Source organism: Rhinatrema bivittatum, chromosome 19 (genome assembly GCF_901001135.1).
Source record: "Rhinatrema bivittatum chromosome 19, aRhiBiv1.1, whole genome shotgun sequence".
In the NCBI taxonomy this organism is placed as follows: Eukaryota; Metazoa; Chordata; class Amphibia; order Gymnophiona; family Rhinatrematidae; genus Rhinatrema; species Rhinatrema bivittatum.
Genome location: NC_042633.1, coordinates 38,525,828 through 38,546,068, shown reverse-complemented (window position 1 = coordinate 38,546,068; position 20,241 = coordinate 38,525,828). Strand labels below are relative to the sequence as shown.

At 54.5% G+C, this 20,241-nt stretch overlaps 2 protein-coding genes and 1 long non-coding RNA gene across 8 annotated transcripts in view; 2 read left to right on the top strand and 1 right to left on the bottom strand.

Annotated features, from left to right (window-relative positions):
• The first annotated feature begins 608 nt into the window (after positions 1-608).
• Positions 609-14,650, top strand: LOC115080143 (ATP-dependent RNA helicase DDX39A). Of its 2 annotated transcripts, XM_029584209.1 has the most exons (12): positions 609-764; positions 1,147-1,356; positions 1,489-1,616; positions 2,084-2,176; positions 3,167-3,350; positions 3,502-3,620; positions 3,745-3,876; positions 8,858-8,967; positions 9,140-9,284; positions 9,478-9,625; positions 9,829-9,841; positions 14,634-14,650. In XM_029584209.1, the coding sequence occupies exons 2-12, from the start codon at positions 1,149-1,151 to the stop codon at positions 14,635-14,637; spliced, it is 1,284 nt and encodes a 427-aa protein (XP_029440069.1). In that variant the 5' UTR covers positions 609-764; positions 1,147-1,148; the 3' UTR covers positions 14,638-14,650. The 2 variants fall into 2 exon arrangements, with proteins under 2 accessions (XP_029440069.1, XP_029440070.1); XM_029584210.1 differs by lacking the exon at positions 14,634-14,650 and having other exon boundaries at positions 699-790; positions 9,829-10,063.
• Positions 11,232-14,264, top strand: LOC115080144. Its single transcript, XR_003853525.1, has 4 exons — positions 11,232-11,328; positions 11,811-11,894; positions 13,716-13,836; positions 14,054-14,264. It is a non-coding gene; the product is annotated as an uncharacterized LOC115080144 (long non-coding RNA).
• Positions 14,651-14,969: 319 nt separating the features above from the next.
• Positions 14,970-20,241, bottom strand: part of LOC115080141 (CD97 antigen-like) — a 46,675-nt gene continuing 41,403 nt past the window's right edge. For 3 of the 5 annotated variants that reach the window (XM_029584205.1, XM_029584206.1, XM_029584207.1), the window contains 6 exons: positions 19,636-19,856; positions 19,144-19,210; positions 18,601-18,692; positions 17,933-18,101; positions 17,380-17,493; positions 14,971-17,277 (listed from right to left, as the gene is read on the bottom strand). In XM_029584205.1, the coding sequence (XP_029440065.1) occupies positions 17,245-17,277; positions 17,380-17,493; positions 17,933-18,101; positions 18,601-18,692; positions 19,144-19,210; positions 19,636-19,856 (696 nt within the window). In that variant the 3' untranslated portion in view covers positions 14,971-17,244. Of the gene's footprint in view, positions 17,278-17,379; positions 17,494-17,932; positions 18,102-18,600; positions 18,693-19,143; positions 19,211-19,635; positions 19,857-20,241 lie in introns of all 5 variants that reach the window. The other 2 variants (XM_029584204.1, XM_029584208.1) reach the window with 2 other exon arrangements.

Below are 20,241 nucleotides of genomic sequence, written 5' to 3'. Positions count from 1 at the left end.
TCTTCTCCAAGCTGAACAGTCCTAACCTCTTTAGTCTTTCCTCATAGGGGAGCTGTTCCATCCCCTTTATCATTTTGGTACCTTCTCCATGGCAATTATATCTTTTTTGAGATGCAGAGACCAGAATTGTACACAGTATTCAAGATGGGGTCTCACCATGGAGCGGATACAGAGGCATTATGACATTTTCTGTTGTATTATCATTTCCCTTTCTAACAAGTCCTAACATTGTGTTTGCTTTTTTGACTGCTGCAGCACACTGAGCCTACGGTTTTAAAGTATTATCCACTATGATGCATTGCCTAGATCTTTTTCCTGGGTGGTAGCTCCGAGATAGGAGGTACCCAATTTATAGCCCACGGGACTACAAGTCCCGGACTGCCATACCCTGCATCGGCCTGCGTCCGCGTTTTTGCCACGCAATCTCGCGGCATTTGGAAACTCTGTGTCCTTCTACCCTTACTAAACATGGCGTCACCCACAACAAATAGGGCGCAACTGGCGCCCGCCCACCTCGGCCAATCACGGCCGACTTCCGGTGGATTGGGCCGAGCTGGAGGTTGGGGGGGGCGGGGAGGGAGGCAATAGAGTTCGCTCCGTCAATCAGAAAGCAGAAGGAGGTGATAGGCGGGTGAGCTGACCAATGGAAGCGCTGAAGGCGGCGTGCGTTCGGTGGAAACACGGCGTGGGGGGAACCGGTAGTTCCTGTTGGCGCCGAGATAAAGGAGAAAGCGTAGAGGGGGGCACGTGAGCGGCCCCGGGAGGTGAGAACCGGGCCGCGGGGGATAGGGTAAGGCGTGGGGGGGCCGGAAGGCTGGGCAGCAGACCTGGAAGGGAAAGTAAAGGGGAGGGGGAGGATCGGATTGAGGCCTGAGTTATGGAGGGGGCCGCCGGGGGTTCCAGAGCTCGGGGGGGGGGGGAGTAGGAGAGACGCCGGGGAAATCGGGGGGGACCCCCCTCCGCGGGAGGAAGAAAAGAGGGGATTCCCCTCCCCCCTTGCCCAGGATGCGAATCGGAGCCTAGCCAAATCCTACCCCCCCCCTCCCCCATATGAGGGTGAGGATGAAAGCCAGCCAACCACCGCCTCCACCTAGGGAGGATGGCTAATAGTTGCCACCCTTTTCTCTCTCTCTCGCCTCCCCCAAGCCATGGCAGAACAGGATGCGGAACAGGAGCTATTGGACTACGAGGAGGATGAAGAGCCTCAGGCCGTGGCCGATGCCACCCCAGCCCCCGCCAAGAAGGACGTGAAGGGTTCCTATGTCTCCATCCACAGCTCCGGCTTCCGGGACTTCCTGCTCAAGCCCGAGCTGCTCCGGGCCATCGTAGACTGTGGCTTTGAGCACCCTTCGGAAGGTGAGCGCCCTCGCCCTAGCTGGTGTTGTTCTCTCCACCTCTCCCCCCCCCCCCCCCCCCAGATATTCAGGAACTCCAGCCTTGGCTGACATTAGCATTATTTGTGTCTCTCTCTCCCTTCCTCCCCCACAGTGCAACATGAGTGCATCCCACAGGCCATCCTGGGCATGGATGTCCTGTGCCAGGCCAAGTCGGGCATGGGCAAGACGGCCGTCTTTGTGCTGGCCACCCTACAGCAGATCGAGCCAATGGAAGGACAGGTACGATGGCTGCCTCCACTCTAGCCCTTCTCTGCCCCCAGTGCCACCATAAAATACACGAAGGTGGCGCATTATCCTATTGAAGGGCCCTTTGGTTTTAGGAGGGGGGTTACAGAACGTTAAGACTCAACAGAATTCTTCTTTTAGTGTAATCGCCTCTATGAGGTTAAGGTTTTGGGGTTTTTTTTTTTTTCAATTTAGGTTTTATTAAGTAGTCAAATACAAGATAATAAGAGCGCAAACATTTTGACAGCGCTTAGGTTTTGCCTTTTGAGATGTTTGCAGCCGGGAGGTAGGTTTGCTTGGTGGGGGGCCGCTCACATCAATACTTGGTTCCCTGGCATGCAGTGTCCCACATAACCTTTGCACTCTGGAGATAGCTGGGTGGTAATGAGATGAAGCTCGGGGGGGGGGGAGCTGGTGAAATGATCTTCTTAACATGGATGGTTTTCTCTCATGTCCTGCAGATAACTGTCCTGGTCATGTGTCACACGCGAGAGTTGGCCTTCCAGATCAGCAAGGAATACGAACGTTTCTCTAAGTACATGACCAACGTCAAGGTGTGTGCTGTGGCTGCCTTGTCTGATTGTTGTATAGTGTTTTGTTTTTTGTTTGATATTGTAGATATTTCTCTGTCCCCAGAGGGCTCAAAAATCTCAGTTTGTGCCGGAGGCAGTGGAGGGTGAAGGGACGAGCCCGAGATCACAAGGAGCGACGGTGGTGCCACCCTCTGCTGCTGCTGCTGTGTCCGGGATGGCAGTGATGCCGATCCTGGCAGCTGTCATGGTGTTATGTCATTTCTCCTAAAGCAGAACTAACTGTCATAAAGCTTGATGTCCATGTTACCCATTGCATGTGTAGAATTCCAGGCCTGGGGGGGTCTGCAGCTGGATAATCGTGTTGTGGAGTAAGAGATTTAGGTGGTTGCTTGTCCAACCATCCCCTCAACCTTTTGATATTTTACTGCTGAGAGGGCAGAGTCAATACTGGGGTAAGGTTGTAGGATTGAATTGTAGAGAGACAGCCCAGTAGCTAGAGCAGTGGCCTGGTTCTTCAAATCCTGCTGCTTCCGCTGAGGTCTTCTGTGACCTTGGGCTCGTTGTTTCGCCCTTCTTTACTTCCAGTACAAACTTAAAATGAAAGCCCTCGGGGGGGGGCAGGGAAATATCTATGGTACCTGATCTTATAACCTGCCTTGAAGCTTGAGTTTGGAAAAGGGAGTAGATAACGTCAAGTTGAAACTGGGTTGATAGAGCTAGGCTTGACTTGGGGGCTGATGGTTTGGATGCAAAAAGGGAACGGAGGTGCTGGTGTGGGATAAGTGTTCTCGGGAGCAATACTAGAGGAGGTAGGGTCAGTCTGGGATGGGGGAGGTGTCAGTTGCAAGTTCCGATTGGATGACCAGCACGTGCCCCTCTGAGTGCTTTACGTGGGCTCGGGGGGGGGGGGGGGGGTTGCGAGGGTCGTAAAGCTTTACTTGGCTTTGCATGCTTGGAACCAGGACCTGGACGCATTTCAATTCTCCGCCTCGCCGTGTTCCATCTCTGCAGGTTGCTGTCTTCTTTGGAGGCCTCTCTATCAAGAAGGACGAGGAGGCAATGAGGAAAAGCTGCCCCCACATCTTGGTGGGGACCCCCGGCCGCATCCTCGCCCTGGTGCACCAGAAGACCCTGAATTTGAAAAACGTCAAGCACTTTGTGCTGGATGAATGTGACAAGATGCTGGAGCAGCTGGGTAGGTGGGGGGGGGGGGGAAGGAGGATTTGTGTCAAATTCCTGACAGTTTTCCCTGTACCAGAAGTAGATGGGCTGGGCGACTTCCCTGCCACCGATACCTCTCGGGTGGGGGCCAGCCAGCTTACCCAGCTTCTCTCTGTCTTCCTCAGACATGAGACGGGATGTGCAGGAGATCTTCCGCCAGACACCCCACGAAAAGCAGTGCATGATGTTCAGTGCTACCCTGAGCAAGGAGATCCGGCCTGTCTGCAGGAAGTTCATGCAGGACGTGAGTAGCTTGCATGCACTAAATATCGTGCCCCCACCGACAAAAAAAAAGCTCCTGCTTTCCCTCACTGGGCGGCAAGGCGCACTCTGTGACCCTCCCTGCTCTCCCCTTAAACCCTCTGCAGCCCATGGAGGTGTTCGTGGATGACGAAACGAAGCTGACTCTTCACGGCCTGCAGCAGTACTACGTCAAGTTGAAGGACAGCGAGAAGAACCGGAAACTGTTTGATCTGCTGGACGTGCTGGAATTCAACCAGGTGAGGGCGGCTGGTGCTGGTTCCCACTGAACAGGGGTGGGGAGGGGGAAGACGCTCCCCAGGGTACCTGCCTGTGACATGGATAGGGCCTAGGAGAACTGAAATTTCCTAGCGTGTAGCCAGATGGACTCGGGACCAGTGGGTATTGTGCTCTCCTGATAGTAGATGGGAGACTCCCCAGGGTACCTGCCTGTGACATGGACGGGGCCTAGGATCCTAGGAGAATTGAAATTCTAGGGCTGGTTGGATGGGAAAACTGAAGCAAGCTCGGACCAGACGCCGGCCCCTAGTTTCATGTCTGCTTCCCTCGTTAAGTGCAGTGCAGCCTTTACATAACGTAGGGGGAAGCTTGCTAGCATAGTAGATGACAGCAGAAAAAGACCAATTTCCTAGCGTGTAGCAGATGGACTCAGGACCAATGGGTATAGTCTGATGTCAACACTACATATACCCCTGCAGGACGCCATGCTCTTCAGTATTCCTCAGTCTCCTTAGCAGTTCGGGACTATACAATGTAAAGCGCCACCACAGGCACTAGTTTCATGTTACGCTGTGAACCGATGTGATATCATTGATGAATGTCGGTATATAAAACTTTTAAATAAATAAATATACACACACTCGCACAGAGTTAGAAAATCCAAACCGAAGATGGGTCGAGATAACGTCGGACAAGTGGGTCCTAACCATCATTCGAGAGGGATACTATCTGGACTTCCACAGCATCCCTCCAGACAAATTTGTGAAATCCCCTTGCCACTCCCCCTCCAAGAGGACGGCAGTGGAAACCACACTGACAAAATTGCTCTCCCTAGAGGCGATAACACCGGTGCCCAAGCACCAACAAAATACTGGGCGCTATTCCATCTATTTTATCGTCCCCAAGAAAGAGGGAACGTTCCGGCCCATCCTGGACCTCAATTCTGTCAACCCCTACCTGAGGGTACCACACTTCCGCGTGGAAACCCTACGTTCGGTCATAAGGGCGGTACAGCCTGGACAATTTCTGATCTCCCTGGATCTGTCGGCAGCGTATCTGCACATTCCGGTTCATCACAACCACCAGCGCTTCCTACGCTTCGCAGAACATGGACCACCACTACCAGTTCCGAGCGCTACCCTTCGGACTAGCCACTGCCCCTTGGACGTTCACCAAAAATCATGGTGGTAGTGGCAGCGACACTGAGGGAAAGAAGGAATCCTTGTACACCCGTACCTGGACGATTGGCTGATCAGAGCAAAATCTCCAGAAGAAAGCCATCAGGCGACTTCCAAATTCAAGAACCTACTGCAAAACCTTGGGTGGGTCGTCAAAACAACCAAGAGCTGTCTGCAGCCCTCCCAATCCCTAGAATACCTGGGAGTCTGGTTCGACACCCAACAGGACAAGGTCATCCTTCCCGTTACAAGGAGAAGGAAATTGATGGACCAGCTGAGAAAACTGTTGAATGGCGTTCGCCCCACGGTATGGGACTACCTCCAAGTCCTCGGACTCATGACATCAACCCTAGAAGTCGTACCATGGGCAAGGGCCCACATGTGACCACTACAGTGTTCCCTACTGTCACGATGGAACCCGATGTCCTATGACTACACCGTCCTCCTCCAGTTGCCGGCGGAGGTACGAACCCAGCTCCTATGGTGGCTACAAGACCATCTGAGCAAGGGAGTAAGCCTATCCCCACCGACCTGGGTCTTGCTCACCACGGATGCGAGCTTACGAGGGTGGGGAGCCCACTGTCAGGAACTGACGGCCCAGGGGCAATGGGACAAGGAAGAGTCGGGATGGAACATCAACCTGACTGGAAGCCCGGGCAGTCAGACTAGCCTGCCTACGATTCAGTCACAGACTCCAAGGAGAAGCTGTCAGAGTCATGTCTGACAACGCCACAACAGTGGACTACATCAACCACCAGGGAGCAACCAGAAGCCAACAGGTGTCCATGGAAATAGACCCCCTAATGACGTGGGTGGAAGCAAACCCGCAAGGGATCTCGGCCGCCCACATCGCGGGAAAAGACAACGTCACTGCGGACTGCCTCAGCAGAGAAAGTCTAGACCCAGGGGAATGAAGGCTGTCAACAACAGCCTTCCAGTTGATATTAGGCCACTGGGGAACACCAGCCATGGATCTTCTGGCAACCTGGTCCAACGCCCAAGTTCCCAACTTCTTCAGTCGCAGACGACACCCTCAATCCCAGGGAATCGATGCCCTCGTCCAAATCTGGCCACAAGAAGACCTGCTGTATGCCTTTCCTCCATGGCCACTACTGGGCGGGATCATCCACACCACAGGAGGCTAGTACTTCTAGTGGCCCCGGACTGGCCAAGAAGGCCATGGTATGCAGACATGCGAAGACTTCTGGTGGAGAACCCTCTGTGCCTACCCCCACACAGGGACCTGCTCCAGCAAGGACCGATCCTCCACGAAGACCTAACTCGATTCTCTCTTACGGTCTGGCCATTGAGAGGACTCGCCTGAAGAAGAGCGGATACTCGAGGGAGGTGATCGACACCCTGCTCAGAGCACGCAAGTTTTCCACATCTTTAACTTTTGTAGACTAATATGGAGAGTATTCGAAGCCTGGTGTGAAGACCGCGACATCCTCCCGCCGACAGTCAAAATTCCCATGATCATGGAATTCCTGCAGGACGGACTGAAGAAGGGATTGTCTCTCAACTCCATCAAGGTTCAACTGGCCGCGCTGGCCTGCTTCAAAGCCAAAGTGGACGGCATCAGCCTAGCTTCCCATCCAGATGTCTCCCACTTCCTGAGAGGGGTCAAGCAAATCCGACCACAACTAAAGTGGCCGGTGCCCCTATGGAATCTCAATCTAGTACTCTACTTCCTAGCGGGAGCTTCCTTCAGACCTTGAAGACTGCATTGCTAGTGGAAATATGTTCAGCCCGTCGCATCTCCAACTTCAGGCTCTCTCCTGCCGGGAACCGTTCCTCAGATTCACGCCAGGATCCATACAGCTCCGCACTGTCCCCTCCTTCCTTCCAAAGTGGTTTCTCATTTCCATCTAAACCAAACCATCTCGCTGCCATCTCCAGACACGAGCATAAGGACTTGGAAGATTCACGCCGCCTACGCCATCTTAATGTCGGCAGACTCCTAGTCCGCTACCTGGAAAGATCGAAATCTGTACGAAAGACGGACCATCTGTTTGTCCTTCACAGCGGGAAGAGGCAAGGGGAAGCGGCCTCGCGGGCAACCATATCCCACTGGATCAAGGAAGTCATCAAGGCGGCCTACGTAGAAGCTGGCAAGCCACAGCCTCTACAGGTCAAGGCCCATTCTACCAGAGCCCAGGCAGTGTCCTGGGCAGAAACCAAGATGCTGTCTCCCACCGAGATCTGCAAGGTGGCGACATGGTCCTCCATCCACACCTTCTTGAGGTTCTACAGTCTGGACGTTCAGGCTCGGGAGGACACAGCATTTGCAAGAGCAATTCTAAGTGGGTCACGGGCAGCCTCCCACCCGGTTCAGGAGTAGCTTTTATACGTCCCATTGGTCCTGAGTCCATCTGCTACACGCTAGGAAATGGAGAAATTTCTTACCTGATAATTTCGTTTTCCTTAGTGTAGACAGATGGACTCGGCATCCCGCCCACGGTTGCCTCAAAATATGGAAACCTCGGGTGACAATCCCTGAGAACAAGACGAGCACGGGTAAGCCAGACTTTACCCCCAGTCAAGACACCCATAGTTACCGGGTGTTGGCGTTTCTCGGTTGACGACACTGGCGGTCTCCAGCTACAATTCACGTCAACCGATTCAAGTTAATCAAGTTATCCAAACACTCGTATATCCACAATTACTTTTCGAGGAGAATACTGAAAAGCTGCACTTCCTGCAGGGGAATATGTACTAAGGCTGACATCAGATTGAAATCTGATCCGTCTCCATCTGCTAGCAGGAGTACACTATACCCATTGGTCCTGAGTCCATCTGTCCTACATTAAGGAAAACGAAATTATCAGGTAAGTAATTTCTCCACTGGCCTGTTCATCTGCCCTGCTGTCTTTTTTTTTCTTATTTTTCAGGTTCTCTCTCACTTCTGTATAAATTCTCATACTTAATCCAACACCAGTGCCTCTCATTGCTCACCCCCCATTTATTTATTTATTTAAAAGTGTTTGTATACCGTCTTTACAAACAGAGTTTAATCAAAACGGTTTACATAACTAAAATAGAAAACAAACATAAAATAGAAATTAAACTTAAAAGAAACATAAAATTATAAATTATAAAAGCGCAAAATTACAAAACCGCTAAGTTGTGTGGTACTGTAAGCAGTTTGTCTTCATGCAGGTTAGCTTCCTTGGAAATTCAGCACGCCCAGACTGCCGCTGTAACGATCCGTAGTGGGTAGGGCAGGGAGTTGGACAGATAGAGAAAAGTCAATTCCTTCCCTCCCAGGCAGGATCGTCCTGCCACCACCCTGGGCGGCTCGTTCCGACACCTCATCCCCTGTCTACCCTGCAGCTCCCCTGCCAGAGTATTGAGTCTGTTACCTCGGTGGAGAGGGAAAGGCATGCGCTGCTAGCTCTAATATTCTGACGGCACAAACAAATCTCCGAAAGCTTGAAAGGTCCGGGATTTCGTTAGGGTCCTTTCCTCGGGTGGGCTTGCTGCATAGGAGAGAGAAGGAAGCTGTTTCGGGTGTGGGCCGTAGCTGTAGATCAGCAGACAGAATACACCCAGGCTGCAGTGTTCCCCTCCTAACTTTTCGTGGGCTGGGTATGACGTGGCATACAAATGCGGGCAGTGTACTTTGAAACGCCGTTCTGTTTCTCTTTTTCTCGCGCGTGCTCTTGTTTTCTCGTGCGCACGTGCACAGTTTACAGGTGACGCTGGTAGGCGGCACTTGGGTGTGTGTGAGGGCAGGCCCAGTACTGTGTAACTGTGTGTTACGGGTTGTTGGAGGCCTCCGTCGTGGTGTCTGGTTTTAAACGCATCTTTCCGGCTCTTCCAGGTGGTGATTTTTGTGAAGTCGGTCCAGCGCTGCGTTGCCCTGGCTCAGCTGCTGGTGGAGCAGAACTTCCCTGCCATCGCAATTCACAGGGGGATGCCTCAAGAGGAGAGGTGAGCCCGTGCGGTCATCGCCGGGGACGGGTGGCGGCTCTCAGAGGGGGAGAGGAGAGCGTGCCGGGATGGTTACTCATTAAGCGGGTAAAGGGCAGGCTGGGGGTCGCGGGAGGTCCTTAAATAGATGGATATTTTATTTTTTTTCCATCCCCCCCCCCCCCCCTTGCAGGCTTTCTCGTTACCAGCAGTTCAAGGATTTCCAGCGGCGGATTCTGGTGGCCACCAACCTGTTCGGACGTGGGATGGACATCGAGAGGGTCAACATAGTCTTTAACTACGACATGCCGGAGGATTCGGACACCTACCTGCATAGGGTGAGGCCTAACTCCTCCGGCCTTTACCTGTACAGATGGGACGGGGGGGATCTGAGAGGTTGATGGAGGGGCCCGGGGCCTGATGGCTCCTGCTGGGCCCCGCATCTGACCCCTCCCCCCACTGCTGGGCCATGTAGAGTTCCCAGCATTCTCCATTCTCACCTTCTCTTGCGCTCTTTCTCTCTCTCTGCAGGTGGCCCGGGCCGGCCGTTTCGGCACCAAAGGCCTAGCTATCACTTTCGTCTCGGACGAGGGCGACGCCAAGATCCTGAACGATGTGCAGGATCGTTTTGAAGTGAACGTGGCAGAGCTGCCAGACGAGATCGACATTTCTACTTACAGTACGTGCCTTGAGCTGGGTGGAGGGGGGGGGAGGGCGGGTGAAGAGGTTGTCTATGGCTGGTGGTGGGTATTGGTGCTGTGACTCCCCCCCCCCCCCCCCCCCCCCCCCTGTTGCTTTGTAGGGAATTGGCAATGGCCATGTCCCTGCGCCTACCATTAACCACGCTCTTCTACCTTCCCCCACCCTCTTTATCTCTTTCAGTTGAGCAGAGCAGATAACCTCTGACCTCCGTGATACCGTCTCGTAGACCTCCCCCCTCAGCTCGGTGGAGGACATCCCCAGGAATACCCCCCCCCCTCCCCCTCCCTCCCTCCCCAACTACCTTGTGACGGAGCTGCTGCTTTTGATCTAAGCTTTATTTTCTAAAGGAGGGAGCCTGGGTCCTTTTCTGCTGTTTTTACAAATTTTTACAGTTGTGAAACAAAAAAATAAAATTTTTATTTAAAAAAAAAAAAACCCAAGGAGCCTCCTGCTGTATTCTTTCCTTGTATGAGTGCGGAGGGGTAGTAGTGAGCATATGACCCCTGACCCAGCAGCCACTGGGCCTTCTCCCTCCTCCACTCCTGCAGGGGAGGGTGGGGGTGAGGTCAGGTGGAGCGCTGTCTGCCCTTGACTCTGTGCCACTTATAAAATGAGCACAGCTGCCACTACGAGCATGGGCTGGGCCTCTGTGCTGCTCCCCTTCAGTAAGTCTGCAACTAGGGGAGGGCTAAGCCTGGAGCTACACTACAGGTAGCAGGTGCGGAGAGACTGCAGCTGTGGTTCCAGGACTTAGGTGGTAGAGTGAGGTTGCACAAGTCTGTGTGTGTGTGTGTGTGTGGTGTGACTTGGATGGGAACAAGAAGAGTGCTGGGGTTAGGGAGGAGAGGAAGGGAAAGAATGCTTAGGCCATCCCTGGAGGGGAGAAAAAGAGATGGTGGATGAAGTGGGAGGGGATGGAATGAGGATAGATAGTAGTAATCCATGCATCCACCATCCACTTTGTAAAGAAATGTTTCCATAGAACTGCCTTCCACTGGAGCTTGGGCAGACAAGGATGGAGTCTGCATTTCAGGAAGCATTGGATAAATGCAGGGGCTCCCTGGGGGAAGAGGTAGGGTGGATGAGCAGACAAGAGAGGCTGTATGGTCTTTTACTACTGTCCTGTTTCTATTTTTTTGGATATATGACAGATGCCGAAATCAGGAGTTATGTTACTGTTAAGTTGTCACATAATTTAAAACTTTATTTTGCATATAAAGGAAACAACTTTAGGATCGGTGTATCAGGATTATAAGCGCAACCCTCTTTGCAGCAGCACAGGACTGCAAGTCCCAGAATGCTCTGATTTGCGTCAAGCAGCGTCTGCGATCCTCGTCTGTCCTTCTATGCGTTCTAAACATGGCGTCACCCACAACAGCACGTGAACCTATCTCAACCAATCACGGGTGTGTTTTGCTGAAATGGCTTTCCATTCGCCGAGCTCAAAGTGGGGAAGGGAAAAAGAAATCTTCCCAGCCAATCAGAAAGCACAAGGAGTTGATTGGGCGGAGTCGGGGCTGCTTTCTGATTGGCGGAGTAATGGAAGTATCGAACTCGGCGCAGGGTGGGAGGAACCGGAACAGGAAGTGGAGCTACCGGAAGAGCCCTAGGAGGTGAAGGGCTCCCACGCCTCCGGCTTCCGGGATGTCGCAGACTGTAGTCTCGAGCACCCGCTGCAGGGTAACTTCCCTGCTGCAGTTAGCATTGTCTGTCCCTTCTCTGTCCCCCCTCACGGTGCGACATGCGTGCATCCCCGGGCCAGGCATGGGTGCGACGGCCCTCCTTGTGCTGGCCACGCTAGCCCATCTCTGTCCCCAGTGCCAGGTGGGATGTCTCCTCCCCCATAAACCAAATTCAGGTGGGGCATGACCCTGTTGAGCGCCCGTTAAACACGAAAGAATTCGTCTCTCACCACCTCTGTGAATGAGCACGCACCACCCCCCAGCCAGAGTTTTAAGCTTGGGTTTTGCCTTTTGAGGCTTAGAAGGCCTGCACCTGGGAGACAGGTTTGCTTGGCGGGAGCCACTCAGAGCAAGTCCTGCTTGCCAACTCCTAGTGTGGCCCCCATGCTTCTCACTAGGAGATAGCCGGGTATTAGTGGAAAGGGGAGGGAGGTGAGATTGCCTCTCTAACATGGATGCTTCTCTCTTCTTGTCCCACAGTTGGTCATGTGCCTTACACGGGAGTTGGCCTCGCAGTTCTGCGAAGAACGTGAATGCTTTTCTAACTACACAACCAAAGTCAAGGTGTGTGGTGTGGCTGCTATACGATTACATTATGTTCTGTTGTACATAGCCTTTGTAGGTGGTTTATTTATTTGGTTTAATGTATATTCTGCTTTTTGGCACTTCAAAGCAGACTATATTCAAATACTGTAGGTATTTCTCTATCCCCAGAGAGCTCACAATCTCAATTTGTACCTGAAGCAATGGAGGGTGAAGTGACTTAGCCAAGGTCACGAGGAGCGACAGTGATGCCACCCTCTGCTGCTGCGTCCAGGATGGTAATATTGCCGATCCTGGCAGCTGGCATGGTGTCAGTACTGCTTTAGGAGATCTGGGATATTTCCATCATAGACACCCGGGACAGGGAAATATCTATGGTATCTGATCTTGTAACCTGTCTTGAAGCTTGAGTTTAGAAATGCGAGTAATTAGCTTCAAATAAAAAAATGGGTTTATAGAGCGAGGCTCGTCTTGGGGCTGATGTTTTGGATCCAAAATGGGGAAAGGAGGGAACGGAGGTGCTGGTGTGGGATAAGTGTTCTCAGGAGCAATAACAGAGGGGGGGTCAGTCTGGGATGGGGGAGGTATCAAGTCAGTTGCAGGTTCCAATTGGATGATCAGTACATGCCCCTCTGAGTACTTTATGAGGACTTAGTTTTTGGGTACTTGCCAAGTGCTTGTGATTTAGATTGGCCACTTTTAGAAACAGGATGCTGGGCTTGATGGACCCTTGGTCTGACCCAGTATGGCATGTTCTTAACAGGGAGGGTTTGAGGGAGAGCTGTGGGGCAGAGTTATAAAACATTGTTTGCCTTTGCATGCTTGATACTAGGATATGACTTCGGTCCTGGTCTCTTATCAGTTCCCCACACACACGCATTTTGCATTCCATCTGTAAGAACATAAGAAAACGCCATACTGCGTCAGACCAAGGGTCCATCAAGCCCAGCATCCTGTTTCCAACAGAGGCCAAAACCAGGCCACAAGAACCTGGCAATTACCAAAACACTAAGAAGATCCCATGCTACTGATGCAATTAATAGCAATGGCTATTCCCTAAGTAAACTTGATTAATAGCAGTTAATGGACTTCTCCTCCAAGAACTTATCCAATCCTTTTTTAAACACAGCTATACTAACTGCACTAACCATGTCCTCTGGCAAAAATTCCAGAGCTTTGTGCGTTGATTGAAAAAGAACTTTCTCTGATTAGTTTTAAATGTGCCCCATGCTAACTTCATGGAGTGTCCCCTAGTCCTTCTATTATTCGAAAGTGTAAATAACCGATTCACATCTACTCGTTCAAGACCTCTCCTGATTTTAAACATCCCTATCATATCCCCCCTCAGTCGTCTCTTCTCCAAGCTGAAAAGTCCTAACCTCTTCAGCCTTTCCTCATAGGGGAGCTGTTCCATCCCCTTTATCATTTTGGTTGCCCTTCTCTGTACCTTCTCCAGTGCAACTATATCTTTTTTTAGTTGCGGCGATCAGAATTGTACACAGGTTGCTTTATAGGTTGCTGTGTTTTTGGGGGCATCTCCCATCAAGACGACAATGAGGAAAAGCTGCCCCCACATTGTAGTGGAAACTCTCAGCCGCATCCTGGCCCTTGTGTGCAACAAGTTGCTGAGCTTGAAAAAGTCTAACACTTCTTACTCAAACGAATGTGAGAAGATGCTGCAGCAGCCGGGGAGGTGAAGGGGAGAGGAAAATGGGGTTTTGTGTCAAAATTCCTGACAGTTTACCCTGTACCAGAAGTAGATGGGCTGGGCGTCTTCCCTGCCACCGATACCTCTCGGGTGGGGGCCTCCCAGCTTACCCAGCTTCTCTCTGTCTTCCTCAGACATGAGGGCGGGATGTGCAGGAGATCTTCCCCCAGACACCCCACGGAAAGCAGTGCATGATGTTCAGTGCTGCCCTGAGCAAGGAGATGCGGCCTGTCTGCAAGGAAGTTCATGCAGGATGTGAGTAGAGCTCTCTCTGGCAGGCACTAAATCTCATTCTCCCCCTGCTTTCCTCCTGCCCTTCCTGACCGAGGAGATCCTGTGTCTGTATGCGTGAGAGCTCCAGACCGTTCCCTCCTCAAACATCTCCCCCCATAGCCATCTCCTCTCCCCGAGGTAAGCAGGGTTCAGGTTGGCGGATTTTGAAGGCATTGTGTGCCCTCTGTGACCCTCCCAGCTCTCCCCTTCAACCTCCTGCAGCCCATGGGAGGTGTTCGTGGATGACGAAACGAAGCTGAACTCTTCACGGCCCGCAGCAGTGCTATGTCAAGCTGAAGGACAGCGAGAAGAACCGGAAACTGTTTGATCTGCCGGACCGGGCTGGGATTCAACCGGGTGAGGGAGGCTGGTACCAGGATCGTTTTGAGGTGAACGTGGCAGAGCTGCCAGATAAAGATCTCCATTTCTGCTTCCAGTATGTCCCCGACATAGGTGAGGGGCAGATAGGAAGGGGTGGGGGGAGTGCAGATGAAGAGGTTATGTGTGGGTGGGGGTCTGGCGAAGCGTCTGACGTTGGGCCTCCTCTTACTGTGGAGAGAAGGGATAAGGCCGTGGGAGGGAGATTATCAAGATACGGCGGCTGCTCCTCGTGCGGTTGGCGGTGCTTGGCTGGGACTTCCCCCCCCCCCCCCCCCCCGCCTCCTCCCAAGCCCTCATCCTATTGCTCTGTAGGAAATCGGCGTGGGCCATGTCCCTGGGCCTCCCATTAAGCTCCCTCTTCTACCCCCCCACCCCCTTTGTCTCTTTCAGTTGAGCAGATAACCTCTGACCTCCTCTCTCGGCCTGATGAAGGACACCCCCAGGGCTGCCTCCCTCCTCGACTGGCGATGGCACACGAGCAGCCCTAATCCCAATTTTTTTTTTTCCTGCTACAATTGCTTTCATAGGTGGAGTTTGGGGGGGGAGGGGGAGGCCATTGCACCAGAGAGAGACAGACAACCCCCCCCCCCCCCACACACACACACACTACGTCCCCTTGCAGGCCATGGGCAGCGGTGCCCGCGCAGCGACGATCGTCTACGGAAGAATCCCGGCAGCGCCATCCACAACAGTCCCCCCCCCCCCTCACCTCCATCTGCCCCGCAGCGGCTGCAGGTTTGCACGTTAACCTCCCCCCAAGCAGGAGCCAGGAAACCAGTTTTGTTACAAAGTCTTGGACCTTTAATTCTGGAGAAAGGTTCTGCCCTCAGACCTGCAGCGGGGGCCAGGAGCACGAGCGGAAGATTCTCCCGGAGAGGGAGCCCTCCCCCCCCCCCCCCCCGGAAAGGCAGACAGAGAGGCTGCTGAAGGGGGGGGGGGGGGAGCCAGACCTCGAGCCTCGCCTCCCATCTGCTGGGCCGCCATGCGGACAGCGGGCGCGGCGGCGGCAGCTTCCTCAGGGCGACACCTGCATCGCCTCCGAGTACCGGTAAACGTCGTCACTCAAAGTACCAGGCAATCGTATCGTGGGAACCCGTACCTTTCTGCCTCACCCTTGCCTGCTGTTGGCATGGGGGGGGGGGGGGGGTGTGGGTGAGGTTTGCGGGAAGGCTACGCAGCCTCTTAACACTCAATAGGGGATCAGAAATGTTTGTAACCTTGTAAGTCTCGTTTTCTTTCTTGTATTAAAAAAAAAAAACCAACCCTGCAGCGGGCATCGTGGCGGTCACTTGTAGGGGGCGGGCCTGTCTGCCACTGAGCGCCGCCGTCTTGTGCTTACGAAGGGTCAAAGCCAAGGACTTTTTACATTTTTTTTTCTGCGAGTTAACCACCTGTTAGGGCCCATGTCCGTCCGGGCTTTTTCCGATTTTGGTTCTATGGGGGGGGAAAAAAATGCCGCGGAGAGATGGCCCAAAATTCGTTCGGAGAATGACCCAAGTCGTCCCTTTGGGCTGGAGGGCCGTGCCCCCTCCCTCCCCACGCCCTCCTGCATTAATCGGCGTCGAGCGCGGGACCCCCGCTTCAGGAAGGGAAGAGCTGTTTTTAAAAACAGCAGTTACGATGGACTCGCTGACAGGAGGCCTCTGCGTACCGTGGAGAACCTTCGTCCTAAAAATAAATGCAACCCCTCCCAGCTCGGAGCGAGGGGAGGGGGGGAGGTTAAGTGAAGAAGGTGGGGGCCTTTTAACAGGCCCGGGTAGTGGGAAGAGAGGTGACCCCAATCTTTTGTAGAGCTGAGTTTGTGCCGTTTGATGGGACTTGCAAGTTCCAGCCAAAATCCATAAAAAAAGAAACAAACAAAAAAAAACCGCCAGCTCTCTTGTCCTCTGCCTTTCAGAGCTTCTCGAACTGAATTTAAAAAAAAAAAGTTTTTTAAATGAGACCGTGGAGGCAGCCATGTTGGTTTTGGATGGTGGCCGTCCTGGCTTTCAACTTCTTGGCACGCGCCGCCGGTTCCGAGCTCGCGGTGCCCTGAGTCGTGCTTGGCGCGTTTCGAGCACAAGGCAATGGGTGCGGCCGACGCTGGGAGGCCATGCTCGGTACCTCCCTGCCCCGGCAGCGCCCTGGGCTGCCCTCTCCTCACCCGGCTGTAAGGGGGCTCCCTTCCTGGGCCTGGCCGGTGTCTCAGAGCCAGCAGCGAGGTGTTGTGTGTGTGTGTGTGGAGCAAGGCACGTCCTGGTTGTGTGGCATGTCCGTCCGTCCCCCCCTGCTAGGGAGGTAACGCCAGCTCCGGGGGAATCTGTCCTTTTGTGGTTGTCCAGCCCCGCGTTGTACGGGCTGCACTAGGCCCAAAGCCAGTCAGGGCCTCGTCCTGTTCCCCCACACCCACCCGCAACAGGGGGGGGGAATATACAGGCCACAGGGTTTACAAAAACTCACATTTCCTGCTAAAAATGGGCGAGAACATACACATATATATACACATATACATACAAAGAACAATAAATAAGTAGTCCTTAGAAAGCCCGAGAAAAGCTGATAACTGTCCCGTACCCTGCAAGTCCTCCCAGAGCTGCTGCAGCTGCCAAAAAAGGGGTTAGGGCGAGAAAGAGAGCAGCTCTGGCAGGGGTCCAGCCGGTCCGGCCGTGGTGGCGAGAGGGGGTGAAGCCGCCTCAAGCCCCCCACCAGACGGGGGAGGGTCCCGCTCGGGATGCCGCAGCCGGATCCACTCCTGGGGGGGGGGGGACGGGCGTAGCCGCGGTGGCAGTGCAAGGCGGAAAGGCCAACGGCTGGAAGTTGAGGGGGGGTGAGAGCGTCGTCCTTTGACCCACGGAGCGGGGCTGCCGGGGGAGGGCTCCCGGAAGCCGTGGCTTGTCGGCTGGGACTCGCCCGGGCCCGTACCAGAGGAGGAGGAGGTCGAGGGAGGAAGGGCCGAGTGCTTTGATCCAGGCCAGAGTGCCCTGCGTCCTGGGCACAGCTTTGAGGGACACCCAACCCCCCTCCCCCTCTTCACATCCCCGACTCCTTGGAAGTCTGGAGGCCCTGCAAGAGAAGAGAGAGAGAGGGAGAAGAGGGTGAATCGACCGCGAATGGAGGCAGCGGGACCCCCCACCCACCCCCTTTTCCTCCCTCCCCCCCACGTACCCGAGACACTGATGCGGAGGAGGACGGGGTGGCGGAGCTGGTGAAAGTGGAGTATTTGTCTGGTTTCTTCAGCCTGATGGCCGCGCGGAGCCACCGCAGGTACTCCTCCCTCACCTGGAGCCAGAGGCAGAACAGAAACGGGGAGGGGGGGTCAGCACAGGTCGCAGAGGTCACCTCCTATCCGACATGGGGGTCTTACACGCTGCACACTCAGTCCTCGGGGGGGGTCCCTAGATTTATCATCTCATCTGCAGTAAGGCGGCTATCGTTTCGTGTTAATCGCGTGTTTCAGGAGATCGTTTTCCTCCGGGGGCGGTGGGAAGCTCGTGGCTCCCGCACTCCCAATCAGGAGGGTGCCTGGCCATAGGGGGGAGGGTTCATGCTCCCTGCGGTCCCGGCCTCTGCCAGCAGGAGGAGCTGCAGGGAATGGAGCACAAGCACCCGGGGCACCGGACGGAGCTGGTGGCTCCCTGCGGTCCCGGCCTCTGCCAGCAGAGGGAGTGGTGTTGGGTTCCCCCTCCCGTCCCCCAGCGGTGGAGCAGCTCCTTCTCACCTGTTTCTTCAGCAGGCAGTGCAGCAGGAAGATGAAGAGGCCCTGGAAACTGTTCAGGATGGTGAAGATGTAGGATATCGCCAGGGTGTCGTTGGAGAACTGGAAGAGGCCGAAGATCCACGTCAGGCCCAGGATGCAGAGCTGGGCAATGGCCGTGATGGTGAAGGTCCTGTGGGGAGGGGGGATAGGAAGCAGAAGGTCACATGCATCCTCACACGGTTTCATGACCTCCCCAGAAGGCTCGCTCGCCCCTTCTTAGCAGGGGCTGTCCTTAATACGCAGTATCTGTATCAAGGCCCTTCCAGGGAGAAACTCGGCAGTCTGTGCTATGGAAAAGCCTTCATTTGTAATTTAAAAAATCAGTTCGCGTTTTAATACCTAGAGAACGGGGGGGGGGGAAATCCCGTCGAGGCAGAACAGAAAGCACCACGATTGCCGTCGGAGCCCGTGGAGGGTGGTGTGGTTGCCCCTAGCATGCATTGCATGGCACGGAGGCGTCATCACTGTCCTGCCTGTGACATCCTAGGGCCATGGGTTCCAATCCCGCCATGGCCGGCTCACCCTTTCAGCCTTCCAAGCTGGACGCTAACCGCAGCGAGGGAGGGGGATATCGGTGGTTCCGACTGATGAGGAGGAGAAGCGCCTGGTGCTAGCCAGGACCCCCTTACCTGATTTTCTTCAACTTGCTGATGTCCGGGTTAATGGTGGAAAACTTCTTGGCCAGCTTCAGCACGGTGATCACAAAGATGACGGCGTTGACCTGCAAAGAGACGGCGGAAGCGATCGGTGCTACGGGGAAGCGCGCTCCGCCCAACGAGGAGCCAGTCGCCTCCGCCGGACACGGGGAGGGGGGGGGGGTGTCTAGCTGTGTCGTCGGGCTGGGGGACGAGGTGGTGCTGCTACCGCCCTGCGTAAGAATACGGGCAAAGCCTCCTACTGAGGACACAGGGCTCCGAAGCGCCGCCCCGGTCTCTGCCTCTCCCGGGTAACGGAGCGACGGCAGAGTAAAACCAAAACGGTCCATCCGGTTTGCCCCGTTTGGTGATTCGCTGGAGGGGGCATCTACCCGGGGGGGGGGGCACCGGAGGGAATGTGTGGGCGAGCCCATTCTTCCTGCAGTTCCAGCCTCTCCCAGCAGGGGTCGCCGTAAGGGAGAGTCGGAGCGGTAACGACCTCCCGGGAGCGGTGAAACGGCCGCGCCGCGCGCTTACCAGTACGATGAGGCAGACGGGGGCCAGGAAACTCCAGAGGAATCCACCTTCCATGGACAACCAGCAGCTGCGGGGGGGGGGGGGAGAAGAGAGAGAGCGTGGCAGGGGTTAGTGTCCGTGCTACGTGGCGGGGATGGGACCTGACTGGCCAGAGCTGCTCTTTTCGGGTGAGGGTCCCCGGTGTCTCTTTTTTCCCCCTCTGGTGGGTCCCGGCGTGTTCGGCGCGGTGGTTCCCCTCGTGTGGCCAGTTTTTATGTAAACTCCCATTATATTTTTATAAATGCACGTTTACTCTCTCGTTTATGTGCGTTTACCAGAATACAAAAGAGTTAAAAAAAAAAAACAAAACCCTCCCGATTTTACAGGAATCGCCTGGATGCATTTAGGAAAATCCAGGGTGGCCTAGCTGGGGATGGGGAGAAAGCGCCCACCCATCAGAATTAATGCCACAGGAAGAGACAGAGGCCCGCGCACCACCTTGCCCCGACTCACTGTTTCCGGGTGCCGTATCCCCGGCTGTTGGAGGCTGCTGAGACGGCCACGACCAGGGTGGGGACCCCGTAGCCCACCAGGAACATGTAGCGCTTCTTCAGGGTGTGCGTCTTGAAGACCTGGACCACCATCAGGTACAGCTCCACCCCCTCCAGGCACATCCAGCAGAAGGAGGCCAGGAAGAAGAAGTGCAGGAGGCCGGCCACCACGCTGCAGCCCGTCTGGGGGGGGGGAAAGAGCGGGCCCGGTCAGTACGGGCGGAGCGGCAGAGGCCTCCCAAGCCAAGGGGGAAACGGTCGTGCGCGGCCTCCGGTCTTTAAGTGCAGCCCTCTGACCTTTCCCACCTGGCCCTCGGGAGCCGTCGCGGAGGATACCTCGCCTTTCCCATCCGCCTTTCCGTCAGGGAAGTGTTCCCGGCCTCGTTCCTTAACTGCTCCCCGCCCGACCCTCAACCATATCCTTCCTTCCTCTTGGCCGGAGATGTTGCCACCTTTCTCTGCCCCCTCACCCCATAAGGTCACCTCAGATTCTCATGAAATATGGTTGCCAGTAACTCTCCTCTCACCACCCCATAGGTATAAATTGATAACTGATGGGAAGGGAGTG